Source organism: Pteronotus mesoamericanus, unplaced genomic scaffold (assembly GCF_021234165.1).
Source record: "Pteronotus mesoamericanus isolate MK-2021 breed Mesoamerican mustached bat unplaced genomic scaffold, CSHL_Meso_final contig_41, whole genome shotgun sequence".
In the NCBI taxonomy this organism is placed as follows: Eukaryota; Metazoa; Chordata; class Mammalia; order Chiroptera; family Mormoopidae; genus Pteronotus; species Pteronotus mesoamericanus.
The window spans coordinates 6,804,562-6,825,022 of NW_026555152.1; the positions used below are offsets into that span (position 1 = coordinate 6,804,562).

General features: G+C 54.8%; 1 protein-coding gene and 1 pseudogene across 2 annotated transcripts in view; both read left to right on the top strand.

Moving 5' to 3' along the window:
* IQSEC3 (IQ motif and Sec7 domain ArfGEF 3) overlaps positions 1–17,574 on the top strand; it is a 106,989-nt gene extending 89,415 nt beyond the window's left edge. The window contains exons 8-14 of one of the 2 annotated variants that reach the window (XM_054577161.1): positions 2,940–3,079; positions 4,491–4,616; positions 6,574–6,673; positions 6,821–6,982; positions 11,666–11,758; positions 13,798–13,847; positions 17,131–17,574. In XM_054577161.1, coding sequence (XP_054433136.1) covers positions 2,940–3,079; positions 4,491–4,616; positions 6,574–6,673; positions 6,821–6,982; positions 11,666–11,758; positions 13,798–13,847; positions 17,131–17,574 — 1,115 coding nt within the window. Of the gene's footprint in view, positions 1–2,939; positions 3,080–4,490; positions 4,617–6,573; positions 6,674–6,820; positions 6,983–11,665; positions 11,759–13,797; positions 13,848–13,930; positions 14,047–17,130 lie in introns of those variants that run through there. The other variant, XM_054577160.1, reaches the window with a different exon arrangement.
* Positions 7,114–9,326, top strand: LOC129073443 (glycogenin-1-like; annotated as a pseudogene).
* Positions 17,575–20,461: the final 2,887 nt, after the last annotated feature.

Genomic DNA, 20,461 nt, shown 5'->3' on the forward strand with positions numbered 1-20,461 from the left:
TTTTTGAGAACTTGTGTGTCTGGGTTTATCTTTTACTACCTTCACTCTCGACTGGGAGTCTGGCTAGGAGTAGAATTCAGATAGGAAACATTGAACTCAGAATTTTGAAGGTGCTCCACCAGTGTCTTTTTTTACTGACAATGTTAAAGAATTCTCTGTCATTCCACTTCCTGACCTTTTGCTATTATTTTTTCTTGGTCTCTCTGAAAATTTATTGGTTCTTCTCTTTGTCCTTTGTGTTCTGAATTTTCATCATGATGTGACGGTTGTTATGGGTTTTTCCCCCACCTATTGCACTAGGCACTGGGTTGTTCTTTTAGTCTAGAAACACAAGTCCTCCAATTGTGGGAAGTTTTCTAAATATCATATTTGTTTCCCCTCTCCATTTTCTCTGTACTGTTTTTCTGGAACTCTTATTATTCAGGTGCTAGATCTCCGAGTTCGATTCTCTAATTGTTACAGTTTTCTATCTGCCGTCTTTGTCTTCCTGTTGACTTTCTTGAAGGTATCCCTCAGCTTTACCTTTCAAGTTTCCTAGTAAATTTTTCATTTCTGTTGTCATATTTTTCTTTTTAAATAACTCTCTTTTTGTTCTCTAAATAGTCCTCTTTTATAGCATTTTGTTTTTGTTTTGTAAATGCAATACCTTCTTATAGGTCTCTGAAGACATTAATAATACGTTTTTATGTATTTGTTTCAGTTTCTTCCTGCTTGCCTCTATTTCTTCTGGCTCCCGTTTTCTGTATTTCCTATACTTCTTTCTCCTGTATAGTTGATGAAACTTGGTTGTCCCCTTATATTTAAGAGTGAGCCACTAAACAGCTGATTAAACACTCATTGAGTACGGGCGGGCTGCTGAGTGGTAGACTTTTTCATAGGGAGGTTCAGTTAAGCTATTTCGTTGGGGGACCCCTACAGTGGTGTCTTTAGATGTTTCCTCTTGTGCTGGTTGATTCCCCAGAAAAGGAATATCCAACCTGTTTTCTAGAAGCTATGAGTCTGGCTGCCAACATTCTGAGATCTTTGCAGGTGCACAGGGTTGAGGGGTGTCTCTTACTATGAAGACATCAGTTCCATCCTCCAGTTTTCAGCGCAGACTCCCCCCTTAGGCTGGGCTTGGGGTCTGGCAGCCCGGAGTTGCTGGTTCACCCCTTCCACAGGATTAACCTTTGTGTTCTGCTGCAGTGGAGGGATAGGGAAATCTAAATGTTTTCCAGATTTTCAACCTATTTTCCTGTTTCAAGCCCACCTCCACCTCCACGTTAAGAGATCTTACTGCCACCAATTCTAGAGCCCTGCTAAGTTCTGTCCTGCTTCCCTGTCTAGTTTCTTAAGCTTGCTAATCCATTCACTCACTCTTCTGCTTTTCAGGCCCCCTGGTGCCATTGTCTCTTCCTCATCTTCTTTGTCTTTGTGGGTGCAGCCTCTTTTAAAAATTCATTCTCATCAGAACATTCTGAAAGAGGTGTGTAACCTGCCATCTTTACCTGGGAGCCTCTGTGTATTCAGTCTTGATTCCTGATTTTTCTTGCCCACAGCCTGATTTCTCTCATGCCCCCAGAGGTGCTACATGACCCATTAGCTCACATTTAAGAACCAGGTACAGCCCTGACTGGAGTGGCGCAGTGGGCTGAGCAGTGGCCTGTGATCCAAAAGGTCACTGGTTCAATTCCTGGTCAGGGCACACGCCTGGGTTGCGGACCAGGTCCAGGTTGGGGGTGTGCGAGAGGCAACCAATTGGTGTTTCTCTCCTTCTCTTTCTCCCTCCCTTCCCCACTCTCTAAAAATAAGTAAATAAATAAATAAAATTTCTTAAAAAAAAAATAGAAAGGAACCAGGTACAGATGTGGAAGAAGCAGAGTTCATACAGGGAGTTGCTCACAGAAGGTGAATGTTGTTTCATTCATACAAAAACTCCTTTGAAGACACTTGCCAAAGTTGTTTTATTTTCAATTTTTCACTCTTATCAAAAAAGCATATTGTCATTAAAGATTTAGAAAAAGTAGAAAATTTTTTATTGCCTCTGTTTCTACTTCCAAAGAAATTTGTTTTCATGTTGATATATTTCTTTAAAAAAAATTTTTTTATCACTTTTAGAGAGAGCAAGGAAGGGAGAGAGAGAGTTAGAAAGAAACATGGATTTGTTGTTCTGCTTATTTCGGCATTCGTTTGTTGGTTCTTGTATGTGCCCTGACCAGAGACTGAACCTGCAACCTTGGCGTATCAGGATGATGCTCTAACCAACCAAGCTACCCAGTCAATGTACCCTGTTGCTGTATTTCCTGCTAATAATATTTGTTACCAGAGTTATACCATTACTATGAAGTAGGAGATGGGTAGAGGGTCTCCTTACCTGCATTGCCACAGTGGTGGGGGCGGGGGGCGCCTCTTCAATCAATGTCCAACTCCCGCCGCATTCCCAGTGAGGGAAGAATCTTGTCACCCACTCAGCAACTAATCATTGAACACTGTGCTCCGTATTGGAAGGGAAGGGAAAGCCTGAGAGGGGGTGAAAATTCAAAAGAAAACAAGACAGAGCATTAGTCTTAAAGATGCTTTCCTGGTGAGGTGGGGGAGGGGAGGTTAGACCAATGCATGGAGGACAAGAGGACGGCAGAGGCAAAGGCACACAGCAGGGCCGGCGACGCTGTATTTGGAAATGACAACGGAGGCCTGGAGGTGGGAGTGGAGGTTCTGGAACAGCAGGAAATGAGGCTGGAATTGTGGGTTGGGGCCATATAATAGCGATGCCTGGCTAAGGAGTTTATCCTTAGTCGAATGGATATGGGGAGCCAACCATTGAAGGCTTTGGAAAAGGGACAGGGCAAAATGAAGGCCACCCTTTAGGAGCATCTATCTGGGAGGGGACATCCCCCTTCTGGCTCCAGATCTCTGACACCTCTCTCCTCCACCTTCCTGCCCCGCTTCTCACAATCCAGGTGTGGATGATGGCGCTGACATCCCCCGGGAGTTGGTGGTAGGCATCTATGAAAGGATACAGCAGAAGGAGCTCAAGTCCAACGAGGACCACGTCACATATGTCACCAAAGTGGAGAAGTCCATCGTGGGCATGAAGACAGTAAGTGCCCGCTGCAGACCAGTACGCCCCCTGTGGGGGTCACGTCCTCTCCTTTGTCTGCTAAGCACCCCCTTCTCCCACCTCCTTTCATTTCTTTCTTCCTGACACTTCCTCCCATTTTCCTCCTTGCCTTTCAAAAACACTTTTCTATTACTTATGCACTTAGTAATTACTGAATCCCTACTGTGTCATGCGCTGCACCCTCTCCTTTCCCTTGTCTCATTTCCTCATCACCTCCTGCTCCCAGCTGCTGCAGCAGGAGAGGCTGAGGTGAGGTGTTGGGCAGGACTGCCCAGGGCTCTCCGGCTGAAGCATCTGGATGGCCAGCCGGGGAGGTGTAGGATGGGGTGGATACCGGGCAGTCCTGGCTGTTCCTGCTGGATAGAACACAGAAAACAGGCTCATGTATGATTTTGACTGCAGTGTCTCGAATCATCGGGGCAGCCCTTAGTTGTGACCTGTGTCTCAGGCTGTATGTTGCGAGTTTGCAGTGATTTTTAAGTTGAGCATTCTCTGTAGTTTACTACTTTGCTTACATGCCAGCAGAGGCTCTTTATGCCACACATACAGAGGGTGTGAAGTGGGTTCTGGGGTCCATCTCCAGTTCCCCCTCCCTGGACTGCTGGGGGGCACTTTGGGGACGTCGTCTGGGGCTGTACACTGGCTCTTCTGTCCAGCCTGCACAACAATGGCCCTTTTCTGCCCCGAGTCCATATATATATATATATTTAAATCCTCACCCAAGGATATATTGAGAGAGAGAGAGAGAGAGAGAGAGAGAGAGAGAGAGAGAGAGAGAAAGGAACATCAATTGGTTGCCTCCTGTACATGCCCCGAATAGGGAACAAATCTGCAATACAGGTATGTACCCTGACCAGGGATTGAACCTGCAACTTTTTGGTGTATGGGATGATGCTCCAACCAACTGAGCCACCCAGCCAGGGCTCAGAGCCTACGTCACTGAGGTTTTCGCATCTCCTTGGTTTGCAGACAGCACTGGAGCAGGCCATTTTACACCCGGGAGCAGATTCAAGGTGCCCCTGTGGTCCCTCCCTCTTGCACACGGGCATTCAGGTGTGCAGTGGGAGAGGGGTGGGCTGCCATCCCGCAGGCCGCCGCCTCAGGAAGGCCTTGGTGGGAAACGGGGTGACAGCGACTGGATGTGAACAGTGTGAAAGTGCTTATCCACTTTACCTCCTCATTTACTCCAGCATCATGAGGCCCGGCCTTGCTCCCTGAGAAACATGATGAGGGGGAAAGAGACCCAGTGAGGGGAGAGGAGGTTTAGGGTCAAGTTCAGGCCCTGTGACAAAGCCCCAGGCCTCCGTCGGCTCTCCTGGGACACGGGTGCGGTGGGGCGGGGAGGCCCCGGAGCTCTGGCGTCTCCTGCTGAGCGCGGGCCTCTCCCCAGGTGCTGTCAGTGCCCCATCGCCGCCTGGTCTGCTGCAGCCGGCTCTTTGAGGTGACGGATGTGAACAAGCTGCAGAAGCAGGCTGCGCATCAGAGGGAGGTGTTCCTCTTCAACGACTTGCTGGTGGTGAGCAGACTGGCCCAGGGCACCTGCTGCCCTGCTCGGCCTTGACAAAGGGAGGCGGGAGGGGCCCTCCCAGACTGCCACAGAATGCTGTGTGCTTAGAGGCTGATTGACCTTATCGGTGGCATTTTCGCATCCATGGAGTGTAAGGTAGCTGGGGCAGATAGGGGCAAGTTATGAAACCGAGGCATACAGAGGTTAAGTCATTTCCACAGTCATGGTGAAAACGAATTAGATTCCGGATCCTCCTTCTCTCCATGGGAAGCCTGGAGCCGACAGGGCACAGGGATGCGCTTCGTGTCTCGCTGCCAGAGCATGTAGTGCTGGTCTCCGGACCTAAGCGGGGCAGGCGCTGTCCCTGGGCCTGGAGAGATGCTGCGGTGTGTGTGTGCGTGCTCTCACACATGTGTCCGTGCGCGCCCACGTCTGTATGGTACTCATTCTTTGGTCTTTGAAGACAGGTATCCATCCACACATGTTTAATGAGTGTGTGCTGTGTGCCAGGCATTGTAAGTGCTGGGAAACAGTGGGAACAGGATTTGATTTCTGTCTTTCCTTCGTTCCCCATGTCTTCTCTAGTCATGAGTCATATTGACACTACTTCTAAAATTATCCCAAATCTAATGATCCCATGCGAAGGTCCACCTGCCACAGAGCCAGGAGTGATCCTTCCGGGTGCAGATCAGGCCAGTCTGCCGGGCTTCAGGCCTCACCCTGCTCCCTGTGCAGGAGAACTTCCTGCCTCCCTGCCTGCTGCCTCCAGGGCCTCCGACCTCGTGCCCTCGCTGCTTCCCGGGCTGCCCTGGCACCTTGCCCCGCAGCCTGCTTCCCATGGGCCCGGCTCATTCCATCTCAGGCCTTTGTTCTTGCTGCTCCTGCTGCTTGAAAAGCTCTCCCTCTCATCCGACCTCCCCCCCGCCCCGCAACTTTTCCCTACCACTGCCCTGCCTTCATTCAGGTCTCAGTTCAAACACCGCCTCCTCACACAGGCGCCTCCATGGCCACCTCGCACGGGAACCTGCCAGTCAGGGAGCCTGTCTAATCCTTACCCTTTCATTTTCCTCAGAACACTTTTCAGTTTCTGAGTTGCCTTATGTATCCATTCCTCTACTTTGTTTTTTGTTTGTTTGAGTGTTTGTTTTCTTTATGCCTGTCTTCCGCCACTGAAGCAGGAGCCCCCCGAGGGCAGGGCTCTCCCTGTGCCCCACTCTCCTGTATCCCCAGAGCCCGTCTCAAGGAAGCTACTCAAGAAATATGCGTGTATGGAGCAACTGGCTTACAGAGCTTTCATTTTAGCAGAGAAGGGAAATAAAAAATAAGTAAGAAAACAGAGAAGATGGTATCAAATTGGGAGGAAGGTGCTGTGAAGACAGAGAAACAGGGTAACAGGATAGAGAGCGACTGGTGTTTAGGTGGACTTTGTTTGTTTGTTTGTTTAGATAGTATGTCAAGAAAAGAATCTGTAAGGAGGTAGCATTTCATCTAAGACCTAAGTAATGAGAGTAGCCCAGGTATGCAAAACGCTTCAGGGAGAGTCACGGGAAGGGAATAACGTGAGCAAAGGTCTGCAGTGGCATTGTTCAGCCTGCCCTGTTCAAGCTACAGAAAGGAAGAGAGTGTGGCTTGAGCAGAAGCCAGAGTACGGCAGGGGCCAGATCCGGTGGCGCAGGAAGTGTGGACTGGCTTCTCCTAAGAGCCATGGGAATAGCCACTGGAGGGTTTTGTGGAGAAAAACAAACATATTTTGATACAGTGGGTGTTGATTGTATATGTGTTTATAGATGTATTCAATAGATGTATATGCACGTGTGTGAACATATCTTAAGTATACAAGTGTGCATGTGTGTGCAGGTATCTTTGGGTGTGTTTGCCTGTGTGTTCAGGATCGTCCCTGGGAGTTCATGCAGCCACACGCATGTGAACACCCGCCAGTGCATCTCTGTCTCCCTCTCCTGGACAGATTCTCAAACTTTGCCCAAAGAAGAAGAGCTCCTCCACGTACACTTTCTGCAAGTCGGTCGGCCTGCTGGGCATGCAGTTCCACCTCTTTGAGAATGAGTGTGAGTCTCGGCGGGGCCGGAGATGCGGCAGAGGATGGCTGGGGGAAGTTGAGGGCTGTAGGGAGGGCAGAGGGGGCGAGCACCCTGGACTGGCTCCTGCCTCATCTGCTGCCGCTCACGACCATGGGCCTGGGGTCTGGTTTCCAGATTACTCTCATGGCATCACCCTGGTGACCCCAGTCTCGGGTTCTGAGAAGAGGCAGGTGCTGCATTTCTGTGCCCTGGGCTCGGACGAGATGCAGAAGTTTGTGGAGGACCTGAAGGAGTCCATTGCCGAGGTGACGGAGCTGGAGCAGATCCGGATAGAGTGTAAGGACGCCGTGCATCCCAGGCTTTCTGCGCGGTTGGCAGGGAGGGCGGGCCAGCTCCTAGTCAGCGAGGGAGAGAGTCAGCTGGTAGACAGACATGGCTCTGACTTTCTCCCCCACGCAGGAGTGAGCATGGGGTGAGCCAAGGACCCTCCTGCCGTCACCATCGTGGCCCCACGTGGGTGCACTGCTCTTCTGTTTCTTCATAATTACAGTGCGGTAGGTTAGAGCCCGCTCGGGCGGGGGCCTGTGAGCGGAGAGGACTCCGCTGCGCTGGACCAGGACGCCGAGCGGGCCGACCAAGACAGGAATGCAGACCAGAGTCCAGGGCCCAGCTTCTCTCCCATCAAACTCCCTGTCCAGCCCCTTCCCCTGGATCCAGTCCAGGTTCACATACTACATCTGGTTGTTTTGTTTCTTCCATCTCTTTTCATCTGAAACAGTCCACTGACTTAATTCTTCATGACATTGTCTTTCAGAAGAGCCCAGCCTGGTGTTCTGACTGTCCCACATCTTGGTCTTTCTGTTCCTAAACAAAGCCGTGATTCTTGATTATTCCGGTTCAGGCATTTTAGAAAACATGGGTCTCTTCATATACCTGGGTGGCTTCCTGGTTGCTTTCCGGCTTAAGAAAACAGCAGCGATGATCTGCAGCCTATGCTCATTTGCAAGCTTTTACTATTTAAGCACTGCTGTGGTTTCAGGTACCCCTTAAGACAATGAAATAAGAATGGACTCAGAAAGTAAAACAGAAAATAAAACTAGGCCACGCCTACTCGCCGGCCGCGCTCCGTCCGTCCGCCCAGCGCCCGGCTTCTCCCCGCCACCAGCCTGCGGCTGCAGCAGCCACTGCCCGCCGGCAGCACCCTGGCAGGCCAGGCCTTTGTGGCAGTGACCGCGAATGATTCCTCCGCCAAAGGAGCCCTGGCCCTGGGCTCAGCTCTGACACAGCACAGGACCACCAGGAGGCTGGTGGTGCCCACGGGCCTCAGGCTCCATGAGAAAAGTTTTCGAGACAGCCGTGGTGAAGTCATCAAGGCAGAGAGGTTTTGGACAGTGGCGATTCTGCTCATCTAACCTTAATGAAGAGGCCTGGGTTGGGTGTCACGTTAACGAAACTCCCCTGCTGGCCACTTACACAGTATTCAGAATGTGTATTCATGGATGCAGATACTCTGGTTCTAGCAAATATTGATGACCTTTTCAAGAGAGAAGACTCATCAGCGGCTCCAGACCCAGGGGGGCCTGACCGCTTCAATTCCGGGGTCTTTGTTTATCAGCCTCAGTGGCAACATGCAGTCGGCTGTGGCGCATGGCCCCTGAGCAAGGCAGTTTTGATGGTGAGGACCAGGGTTTAGTGAACATGTGTTTTAGCAGCTGAGCAACAACAGATATCAGAAAAGCACCTGCCATTTATTTATAACCTAAGCAGCATTTCTATATACTCCTACCTCCCAACATTTAAAGCGTTTGGTGTAAATGCCAAAGCTGTGCATTTTCTGGGACGAATCAAACCATGGAATTACACTTACGATGCTAAAACAAAAAGTGTCAACAGTGAGTCCCATGATGCCACCATGACTCACCCAGAGTTCCTCAGCCTGTGATGGGACATCTTCACCACCAATGTGCTACCTCTGCTCCAACAGTTCGGCCTCGTCAAAGATACCCAGTCATACCTACACGCGATGTCTCAGGAGCCATATCACATCTGCCCCTTGGGGAGCCCCTGGCTACGGCACAGCCTTTTGTATCCTCAGAAGAACGGAGGGAGAGGTGGGAACAAGGCCCGGCTGACTACATGGGAACAGATTCCTTTGACAACATCAAGAGGAAACGTGACACCTCCAGTAGCAACGCTGCCATTTTTCCCTGGACACACACACTTCACAGGCACTTTTTTCTGATACTTAGTATCTAGAGCTAGGTCTGTTACAGTTGCTAGGGGGTTTTACTAAAATTCATCACATGAGGAGTTTTTGTAGGACAACAGAGGAGAGCTGGGCAGAAGTTATGAAGTAGCTATTTTGTTCAATGGACAGTGTTCTGGTTTTTTTTTTAACCCTGGGCTTATTCAGCTAATGTTTCAGAAATCCTCAATTTTGCCAATTGCCAGCTTATGTGGTGAGGGAAACTCAATCTTAAACTATTAAGATGGCTATATTAGCTCTTTAAAATACACTGAGCCCGGTGCCAAATCAGTCTCCCTTCAGAATGGAACACAGTGTCTCATCCTTGCTTGTTTGTACCTTCACTAGACCTGCATTTGAGGATTGTCCAGGGCTGCAGAGAGACTGCCTTTCTCCTTTCAGGTGAAGACAGCCTGTAATAACATTGCTGGGTGATTCATACACATTTCAACAAATGACATTAACACATTTCTTTCCTAGTCTTAGTATCTGAAGATGTTCCCCAGTTTTCCGTGTACAGTGAGGCAGCATGCTAACATGCTTTTGCTCTGTTCTGCATATCTGAACACAGCAGTGCGTTCCCTGAGGGTACCTGCAATGGCACCCTGTATGAAAAATAAAGATTAAGTAAGTAAGTAAACAAATAAATAAATAAAACTAGACTTCAGTTCTGCCTCAGGCACAGGAAAGGCAGCGGGGGGTTTTGAGCAGGGAGCTGTATTGCAGAGTGCTGCTTTTTAATCAGTGTTTTGGATCACCTACCACGTGCTAGGCAGTTTGTTCATATTCTGTTCATCCTCATGGTGATGCTGCACAGCGCGTGCCTGGTCCCCATTTGCCAGATAAGACTCAGAGAGGTTGAGAGGTGTGTCCAAGGTCATGCCTACCAAAAGCAGAGGAACTGGAATTTGCATTTAAGTCTGACTTTGAGGGTCTGCCGGTATTTCCCACTCTGGGAGGGCAAGAAGAGGTTTTGTTGATAGTTTCTAAAACAACCAACCAACCAAAACTAAATCAAGTTAAAACAAACAAAAGACTCTGCCAACTATATAACTTCCGTAACTGCTTGGGTGGAGAGGAACCTGTCAATCCCCTCCCTGCGCGCTGTTGGCAGGCTCGAGCTCGCCAGTGTGACAAACAGACTCTCTTCAGGAGGTCTGGGTTGAATGCTCAGAGATGCAGCCTCTGCTGTTGATCTTGAACTCTTTCAAGGACACACCCTGAAATAGCTTCACTTCTCTCATTGTCCAAATGTCGCAGGTGGCTCCACACAGCCCTGGGGAGCCACATGGGTCCGCGGGCACCAGCATTGCTGGAAAAAGCACCTTTTTCGCGTCAGCCTGGGAGCAGCACACCATCTATCTCCCCAGAGTACAAACGAGCAGATATCACCAGAATGTGTATGTCAAGAGTCAAGAGGTGAATATCCTCTCCTGCTGTCTAGAGGGCAAGGGAGTAAAGAGAGAGGCTCACATCTGGCTCTTATTCTTCGGATGGGGAGAAGGGAAGGAGCAACTGGGGGAAGAAGCAGGGCTGGGCAGGGAGGCAAGCAGAAAGGAGAAAATGAAAATCAACAACAGCTTCTCCTTACTGAGCACTGATTTCATGCCTAGACCTGAGCTGAATGCTGAACATATTGCATTATTTAATTCTAGCCACCACTTTCCATGAGGTGAGTAGTAGTCGTCTCATCTTATAGATAAGGAAACTGAATCTAACAGAACATAAGGAGGCAGTCCAAATTCACAGGTCAGTGACAAAACAATATTTGCACCCAGCTTCCTTGGACTCCTTGCTCATTTCTCTAAAGCCGAGAAAGCCCCTCTGCAGGGAGAGGAAAAAAATCTCAGTTCAGTAAAAGTATTTCGTATTGATTGATGCTGTGCTGTGATTCAGGCAACCAGGACAAATGGCTTTGGTTTGGGGGGTTGCAGTGTGGTGTTCCTGGACTATAGACAACCAGCAAGGCAGAAAATGGGACCCAGGGGAACAGCTTTAATAAAAGGAACTTGAGTTATGTCTCCTGGAAAAGAGAAGCTGAAGGAGTGATTTAATAATGACTGTCAAATCTCCAAGGACGGTAACTGGCAGTTCTCTCGCAGCCCCCGGAGAACACGGAGGGACAGGTTTACAGTCTAGAGAGCAACACTGAAATTGAGTACCAAGACAGATGCCTCAGCCACGCGGGTCTGCAGCACCGACAGGCCCTCGGGCACAGGAGTCCCCTCCCGGGGAGGGCTCCGCGCCCTGTGCAAGCGCAGCAGGCAGGGGGCTCCGGGCCACAGGAAGCACTGCGAGCAGGTTAGGCGGCACCAGCCACTGCCAAGGTCTGCTGCGCCAAGTGATTCGCACACTCTGTAATAAAAGCTAATATTTATTGAGCACTTGCCACAAGCCTCCTCAGTGCCTTAATGTATTTCCTCACGTCAGTCCCCGTAAGGACACTTTGAAGTGGGCACCACTGTCCCTCAAGTGAGGCATGGAGAAGTTCCATAACTTGCCTAAAGCGACACAGCTAGGAAGTATCAGAACCAGGATTCAAACCCACACAGCCCACCTTCCTCTTCTTGTCATCCCTGTATACAAATGAAGAAACAGAGGCTGCAGAGGGTATTTAATTGGCCGTGAAATAGGGCACCAGACTCTGAGACCCATGTTTTGTAGCATGTATTAGGGATTCGTCGTCTTCCTGCTCTGTCTCCTCGTTTTCTTCTTCACCTCTGTGTGGTTGAGGTTAGGGTTTCTCTCTGTTCATGAGCCTGTCCATTCTCTAGGGGAGCTGGAGAAGCAGCAGGGAGCAAAGACCCTCTCCTTCAAGTCTGGAGGAGCCCAGGCGGACCCACAGCTGAAGCAGGGATCGCCTACAGGTGAGCCTTGGCTCTGCTCTGGAGTTGCAGCCCCCAAGGCCTGGATGGCTGGGATCCAGTGGCAGGGAGGCCACTTAGTACCCCTGGGTTTGGGTTCCTGGGAGATTTGGGTGAGGGACGTGCTCGTTTCCATGGCCATTCTTCCTGCTGAGGAGCTCCCGGCTTAACCTCATGGGGCCTTAGCAGAGGGAGCGAGGAGGAAAGCGAGAGACGCACTGGGGCCCGGGGCCCTGTGCTCCATCACCGTCCTCCCTGGGGGAGTCAGGCCAGGAGTCCTGATAACCCTGTCCCCAGGGAGATGCCTTCTGCCCTCATAACCCCCGCCCGGCCCGCACTCTGAAGACTGCCGATGCACGGGGGGCGGGGGGGGGGGGCGCTGCCGGACGAATGGACCCAGCTTCGGGCTTTGTGCCCCCTTTGGCCACGTCCCCTGGGCCTGCTTCCTTCCTCCCACGGACACCTTCTATCTTCCTATGCTTTGCCCTCCCTTTCCCCACCCTACAGGGAGCAAGGGAGACTGGCTTCCACCTTCACCCACATGAAAAAGAATTCAAAGGGGAGGTGACATGAGAATTAAATCCCATACCCATAAGCCCCTGGCAAACTACCCAGAACTATGTGCTCACTAGTTATTTCAGGAACTTATTTTACATATAACAAACATCGAACGCCTGCCGTGTGCCCCGTGCTAAGCACTGGACAGCCAGGGGCCTGGCAAGACATCCGCTGGAGCTGAGAAACTCCACAAGCCTCAGTGATGGCCAGGATGCCGGCTGTCACCGCACCACAGGGCGGGGCAACGCCAGCTGGGCGGCGGAGTCATTTTCTAAGCAGGACTCGGCTCTTTGAGCTGCGTGGAGATTCTCGCTGTGATGGCGCCTTCTGTCCCGAGTTTGACCTGCCATCAGGCATTTGTGATTCTCCTCCCCTCCTGCTCTTCCGCCGACCCCTTTATTTCCTTTAGGTCACAGCACTTGGGTCGCTGCCTGTTTTCACAGCCGTTTAAACCCCCGAGCTGAGTCTTAGCGGTGATTCATTCCCTGACAGACAACGGCACGCTGCGCACCGCAGCCTGCTTCTTTTCAGCTGCAGCCCTGCCCCGGCCGGGCTGTGTCTCCAGGGCTGTTGTTGGGGGGCCTCCTCGTGGAGTGTCTCCTGACCCGAAATGCTGGCCCGACTCCTCTGGGGCTACAGAAAGGACTAGCGTGGGGACCGGCAGCCTCCCCCTCCCCAGGGGTTGTGAGAAATGAGAGGCTCCAGCAGAGGAGCCCTGGAATGCCTGCTGGGCGGAAGGGGTGCGGGTGGATGGCCGAGGGAGGTGACTGAGTCAGAAAAAGTCATCGGGCTATCGCTGGGGCGGGGGGGGGGGGGGGTGATGGGGGGCGGGGCGGGGGATGGCGGCGGGGCAGGGGGGGGGCGGTGTCTGGCGGGGAAGGGTCCTGGCACTGAGCCAGGCCAGTCAGAACACACTTGTAGCAATTACAGAGCCATTATGGGCTCTGCAGAGCCAGGCCCTGGGGTGAGTGCTGTGCGGGGCCTCACCTCGCTGGACCCAGCCCTGGGCTGAGCAGCAGGAATAGAACAAAAAAGGAACATGGCCCCTCCCTCAGGGAGCCTGTATGTGAAGGAAGGAGATTAACATGGTGCCCACAAATGCCCGTAGAAGCTCCTTGTGTTTCTAGGAGCCAAGAACCAATGCCAGCTCATTACCAACTTGCAAAGTCATGCTGGGAAAGCTTTGACTGCGGGTAAATTAGGCTTAACAATGCCCACATTAGAAGGCATGCCAGAGACCTTTTGGTCTGCGGAGGCGCAGAGAGGTGTAGCATCTTGCCCATGTCACACAGCTATTAAGTGGAAGGACTGGGCTCCAGTTGCCAGTCCACTGACCTGGCCACCTCTGTCAGGAGTGGCGTGGCCCCCAGTCTTAGCAACCATGCCCTCTAGTTGCAGGCACGCGCCGTCTGCGGGGTTAAGAGCGGGGCAGGGATTTGTACTGGGAGGGTGGAAAGTGAGCCCTGTGCTCTTTGCATTCAAAGCCAAAAGGGAAGCCGCGCTGGGTGAGAGGCCTTCGGAGAGCACGGTGGAGGTAAGTGGAGGCCTGGTTGCCCAGGTGAGTGATTCTGTGCCCCGCTTGTCCTTCTTCTCACCGTCTCTTGTTTCTCTTCTCAGGTATTAATCAATGCCTCCCCAGCCCGACTCACCATTTTACCAATTTCAAGAGATACAATTAAAAGTTACTGCTAGCATGGGTAATGCCACTGTCCCAGCGCCCAATTAAGCTGCAGCACTTTCTCCCATGCCCCAGCCTGGCCTGCCCCAGCCGATAGCCCTCCACGGTCCCCTCCTGGACCAGCGCCATGCAGATGAAGCCCTCCACGGCGTTCCCTCCCACACGCCCCAGGCCCACATCCCCAGCACACTGCTCGCAGATCCCCTGATACTTGCTGTATCAGAGGGCCTACTATTCCCCTCCCCCGAGCCCTCCCATCCTCCGCGAGGGAGCCCAGACCCCCTCCAGAGAGTCACCCCTTCCAGGGTGGGCCCTGCCCTCCTGGATGCTTCTTGGAGAAGTTGGAGACTTGAGAGTGGGGGCAGCTGGGAGGGTGGAGCTTCTCTCTGGAACAGCTGATCCATCGGGAAAGCTGGCCATGGGCTAGGGAGGTGTGCGGCAGAAAAGGAGGCAGAGTAGGGCTGGGGTCGTTTTAGGGGTTTCCTGGGGGAGAGGCAATCTTTCTGAAGACTGACGCACGCAGTTGCCCCTGCAGGTCTTTCTGGGCCCCTGTCCTGCACTGGCTCCCCTCAGGCCCCAGCGAGCCCCGTCACTCCTTTTCTGCCAAGCCTCCGGGGACCACTAGCTGCTCACACAGACACGTCCTTCCCAAACGGCACCCCAAGCTGGAGAAGCCCCCAGGTAGAGGTCTGAGGGAAGCGCCCGGCCACCCTCCAGCCTCAGCTCAGGGAAGCCCCAGGATACTCCAGGGGAGCCCAGTTTCTTCTCCTTCCCCACCGCCCCCCACCCCCCACACACCTGTGTCTGGAGGAGGCACCTTTACTCGGAGGAGCTTCCTGCCCCAGCAGCTGACAAGCCCCCAGGGTGGGTATTCCATCCCCCGCCCTTCCTCTCCCCATCCTCCTGCAGCTGCCCATCCTCTAGCCTTGCAGATAAACACTCGAAGTTACCAGCCCTGCCCGCGCCTTAGCCCGACCTACGCAGCGGGGACGAGCAACCTGAAGGCCCGTTCTCTCTCCCGCCCTGCCCAGGGGCCATGTGACTATCTGCAAGGCTGCCCTCCCCGCCCCCGCAGCCAGCCCCGGGCCCTGCCAGCGTCCGCTCCCCTGCACAGGGGCGGCCTCGCTGCCCCGCCCCTCAGCTGGGCCCTGAGCTCTCCTGTCCTCTGCCCTGTCTGTCATTTCCCCGTTGCCTGGCAGAGCCCCTCTGGCAGGTGCTTCTCCATCTTCGAGCTATTCTGACCCGCTACTCATGTTCCATCCTCAGTCTCTCTCCTCTCTCTCTCTCTCTCTCTCTCTCTCTCTTTCCTTTCATCAGCAGGGAGGTGAGAAGGGGGTCAGAATGAGAGAATGGTTTGGTGTCATTTCCTGCTTGTCACTTACTGTTAAAGATAAGGGATCAGGTTGGGGTGGGGAGGAGGGAGGTGAGACGGTGAAGGTGGAATCAGGAAGTGAGAGGTGAAGAGGACGTGCAGAGTGAGGACATGGGGGAGGAAGAGGAAGGGGGCCCAGTGAGTCTGGACTGGGGCAGCTAGGCATTTGCCTGGGGAGGGGCAGTACGGAGGGGGGACACAGCTTGTCCCCCCACCGCCCCACCCTTTGGCCACTTTTCTCCTGGGGAAGAAGTTAGAATACAAGCAGGTGGGGAAAACAGCCAGTCTGCCCAAGTGAGGACCACAGAGGGCTCCCCAGGAGGAGGGCGGCCCCGCCGCACTCTCTGCCTGCACCGTGTCTTGGCAGGGCGGTGCGGGGCTCAGGGGCCCCTTGTTAGCTCGGGGGAATCTCAGGCCTGAAAAGTGCTGCCAGGCTGGAGTTTGAGAATGAAGAACAAAGACTGCCACCTGCTGAGCGGGAGGGCGGGGCAGGGAGAGGGCTTGTGACTACTGAAGGACAAAGAACAGGGGCCTGGGGAGCAGTCCACTGGGTGTACAGAGCCAGGAAGGAGTCCCCGCGATTGCACCTTTTGCTGAGAAATGGGGTTAAGATCTGCTGGTTTAGGGCTCTGAGATAGTTCGGAGCTAGGCCATCCTGGTGGGGGCTCGGGATAAGGTCCCCTCCCTGCAGCCCGGATCTTCTCTGTGCTCTGAGAAGCCTGTCCTGGGCGCTGGTAACAAGGACAGCAGGAAGCATCCTCAGAGAGGAGGGCCCTGGCCACCCCCAAAGGGCTCAGGTGTTGGAGGGGGGCGTGGCATCTGGACACTGAGGGGGTGAGGAATTAAACCCACTCCTTCCGGAATCCTCTGGCCTCCCTTCCGCCCATTTCCTCCCCCTCCCCCTCCCCCTGCCAGCAAGAGGAAGCCAAGCTGGCTCACAGTGACCTCCGTGCCTGGAGCAAGAGGTGTTCCCCACTGAGGAGATAAAGATTAGAGTCCCTTCTGGGCACCCCCTCCTGCAGCAGAATAGATTTAACCAGGACCCAGGTTGGGTTACAGAGGCAGCTGGAGATCTGACTCTGGCCTTTGCTCTCTGGGCTGCTCCTGAATGTGCAGTCGTGGCCTGGGGGAGTCTTGGGGGGGTGGGGAAGGTCCAGACCACCTCGCAGGGGCCCCAGGCATTCGGGGGTTTGGGTGCCTTCATGATGTCAGCAGTGATGATGAGGCTTCCCCTTAAACAAAGCCAGAGGGAGGAGCGGCTGGAGAGTCTCAGTGATGCTCGACCCTGTCCCTATGTCCTCTCTTTGTCCTCAGTTCACCCCTGAAAGGCGCAGGGGGGTGGCAAAGACCTTTACCCCTGCTTTTGAAGCTCAGATGCTGGTAAAGAGAAAGGTGGGGAGAAGTTTACCCACGGCCCAAAGGCACCCACCAGGTCCCTGAAGTCAGAAGGCAGAGCTTTGCAGCACCTGGGAGCCTTGGGTCTAACTGCCCATCCCATGGATGAGGAGGCTGCGGCCTCGAGAACTGAGGCTACTCATGGTCGGAGGCAGAACACATCGGTCTCTTGACTGCACCCAGAGTCAGGGCCTCCGTCAGCTGCCAGTTTTCCTCTGGTGGAGAGACTGGGAGTGGGGCGAGGTGAGGGCGAGAGCCCCTCATGGGCACGGGAGCCCCAGAAGGGGAGACGGGAGGCTCAGGGTAGCCAGTCCTAGTAGCTGGGAATTAGTCTTGTAACATTTCATGCTTCTCTGGCTGTTTCTAAACTAGGTGTCAATTCACAACAGGCTTCAAACGTCCCAGCACAACTCCGGGCTGGGGGCCGAGAGGGGAGCTCCGGTGCCGCTGCCAGACCCGCAGCCTAGCCCCTTGGGAGAGCAGCCCCCGCCGCCGCCGCCGCTGCCGCCACTACCACCCACGCCCCCAGGGACCCTGGTGCAGTGTCAGCAAATTGTCAAGGTCATTGTCCTGGACAAGCCCTGCTTGGCCCGCATGGAGCCCCTGCTAAGCCAGGCTCTCTCCTGCTACGCCTCTTCCTCCTCTGACTCCTGCGGTTCTACGCCCCTGGGCTGCCCAGGCTCCCCAGTCAAGGTCACCCACCAGCCTCCCCTGCCCCCGCCCCCACCCCCCTACAACCACCCTCACCAGTACTGCCCGCCAGGCTCCCTGCTGCACCGGCGCCGCTACTCCAGTGGCTCCAGGAGCCTGGTGTAGACCGTCCCCCGCACAGTGCTGTCCTGGGGGGCTGCCACCAGGGCCCCTGGGCTGCACCCAGGAGCCCCGGCTGCCCCTTCGCTGCCCCCAGCCCTGGCGTTCTACATCCCTGGTCACCATCACTGTTGTTTTGGAAAGAGAGCCCCAGTCCGTAGCGCCTGCATTTGCCTCGCCTGACGATGCTCGCCTTACTCAGTTGACCACCCTCTTCTTCAGTCTGGAGACACCTCCACACTGTCCTGGGCCCTGCACAGCCAGACACAGCCTCCTCACCCTCCTGCCACCCTCTGCCACGTGGACCTTAGACTGGAAAGAACAGGAACCGAGGTCCTACTGGGCTTCTGGGTCCAGAGTCTGTTGAGCCCTGGGCCCCAGGCTGGGAGGGAGGGACTGGAGGCCAGTACCCACGCACCACAGGCGGGCGGCCTGACTCCCTGCTCGGCTCCGGGCTCTGCCCCGGGGGGAGGAGGGTTGGCTGTGGCTGGATCTCTGGAGGAACCAGGGAAGTGGGAGTGTGAGGAGGGGGCTTTCTCTGCTGCCCCTGCCCACCTCCCAAGCCTGACAGGCTCAGGAGGCTCCGGGTCTGTCCCCCAAAGGATGTTGGCTATCCTGACCACATCCTCCCCACTCCCAGGGCGTGCCGGGGCTGCCCAGACTCCAAGAAAGCTCTGAGAAAGGGATGAGGGGCGGGGGACCGGTCTCAGCTCTCTCTAGGTCACTTCCATAGGGCCATGGAAACGGGAGGTCATATATCTACAAAATGAACCTTTCTAGAGTTTTATTCCCTAGCCCCAAATAATACCCAGCCAACACAAAGTGTGCACAGTGCGTAAACATTAACACATGTGAGAACTAGGTTAATTTCTTCCACCGTGGAAGCAGAAACAGGGCGAAGGCGCAGCGGGCTGCCCAGGGACAGACGCAGCCAGCGAGTCAGGGCTCCCTGTTGCATGACTTCCGGGGGCGCATGGGGGACCTGGATGCAGAAGTGGGTGAGAGAAGCAGGTGCTCCACTGGCGCTTGCATTTCCTGTGCTGCTGTCCCAAACGTGCCCCTCAGCCTTCGAATCTCCCACCTCCAAGCCTCTCCCAGGAAGGCACCAGGGCCACCTCCTGCAGGGGGCGCTGAAGGAGTTCCTGCACCCTCAAAATTGCAAAGGAGAGCAAAGTGGGGCTCACTGACCTCAGGGCCAAGAAGCATTGGGGAGTCAACCCTTAGGTGCCCACAGAGCCTGGGCAGCCCCTTCTCAAAGACCTAACGAGGTGCCGGGGCCCCAGTCATGCCCTTTCAGGCAGCATCTGTCCCAAGCCAGCCTGGACTCGTCGGTCCTGTGCCGTCCGCCCACGGCTGTGCTCCGCTGAGCTCCCCTCCTACCCGGAGCCCATTATCCAAGCATCCCCAGAGATGGGGGTGAACGCGGGCCGGGTCTGAGGCGAATGTGCTCCTCCCGGACCTCCCCCGCTGTCCCACCGCAGCCCCCTGGGCCAGCTAGGAGACCCCGATTCTTCTCCCACCCTCAGTGCTTTCAGATGACCTAGTTTTGTTTGTATGTGTGTAGTCACCCAACATCGCTACGATGTCACCCGGCGAGTTTATTTCTGGCCATGCCTTTGTTAGCCTGGGTTCCATAATTTGTGACCAATTTGCTGCCCCCTCCACTGTGGCTCCGCAGCCGAGCTGCTTTCACCCTGTTGTCCTGTCCCCTCTGTTGTGTCTCTACTGAAACAGGGACTGTGCGGTCAGAGCCTTTCAGAACAGAGCAGCTGACAGATGGGGGCACACGAATTCAGACACACCTGCTGCCCTTGGCCGGGGCAGGGGCCACCCCGAAAGGGCGATGGCAGGGCGGCAGGCGCGGGGCCGTGGGGATGGGAGCGAGGGAATCCCGAGCGAGGGGCTGGAAACAGGGTGCAAGTTAGGGGCAGGCATCGGGGGGCGTGAGTGAGGAAGGAAGAGGGGTTTGGAGGGGGCCGAACACTGCGCGGCGTGGTGGCCACGAGTGCCAGGGGCTGGTGAGGAAGGAGCACAGTCCTGGCTGGCAGGCCCGGTATGCCAGCTGCTCGCGTGCCGCTTCCAGGTGACAGAGTGCTGTCCTCCCTGTCGACCGGCACAGCAACTCCGGCCCCTCCCTCCCACCCCTGCTCCATCCCTGACGTCTGAGGAGCCGGATGCTCAGATCATAGGGGCTTCACCTCCCCCCACCACGGGCACTTTGCTGGGCCCCTGGGTCCCGCTGGCAGCACTGGGAGTCCTGGCCCAGGAAGCAGACCAGCCCGGCTCAGCAGCACAGGGGGCCAAGCCGGCGCTGTGAGGGGCTTTTAATCCCCAGTGGCCTGGGGCAAGGTTCAGCCGGCCCTCCTCCCGGCTAAGGGATCAAGAGTCCCCAGGGTCTGCATCCTCCCTCCCCTGATCCGCCAACGGGCTAAGGCTGGGACCCACCCTGGCCCCATCCCCAGGGCCTGGCCCCCAGACACCTGGGACAAGCCTCCCGCCCCTGCAGAGGCCCAGCCGGAGATGCTCGCAGGCCCCCCGTCCCCTGCCCTCCCGAGGCTGAGGGGCAGTGGTGTGACGGCCGAGCCGCCGGACACAGCCTCCTGGGTATGTGCCCAGTTACCCCAACATGCCCCACTCTGTCAACTCTCTAGGCCTTACTTTGGGGGACCTGAGCCCCTCTCTCAATTTTATCCATTTGGCTCCAGCTCCAGACTTAGGAGTGGAGATGAAACTAGCTTTTCCACCCACTTCTGGGCAAGCCCCACCTCCAGACCTGCCCGGGCAGCTTGACCTGGAAGCTTGCCTGCCCGCCCGCCTGTGTCCAAGGGCACACACCTTTATCAGCCCTGCGCCCTTGACCCCTGAAATCCTTAACCCCACCCCACCCCCACCT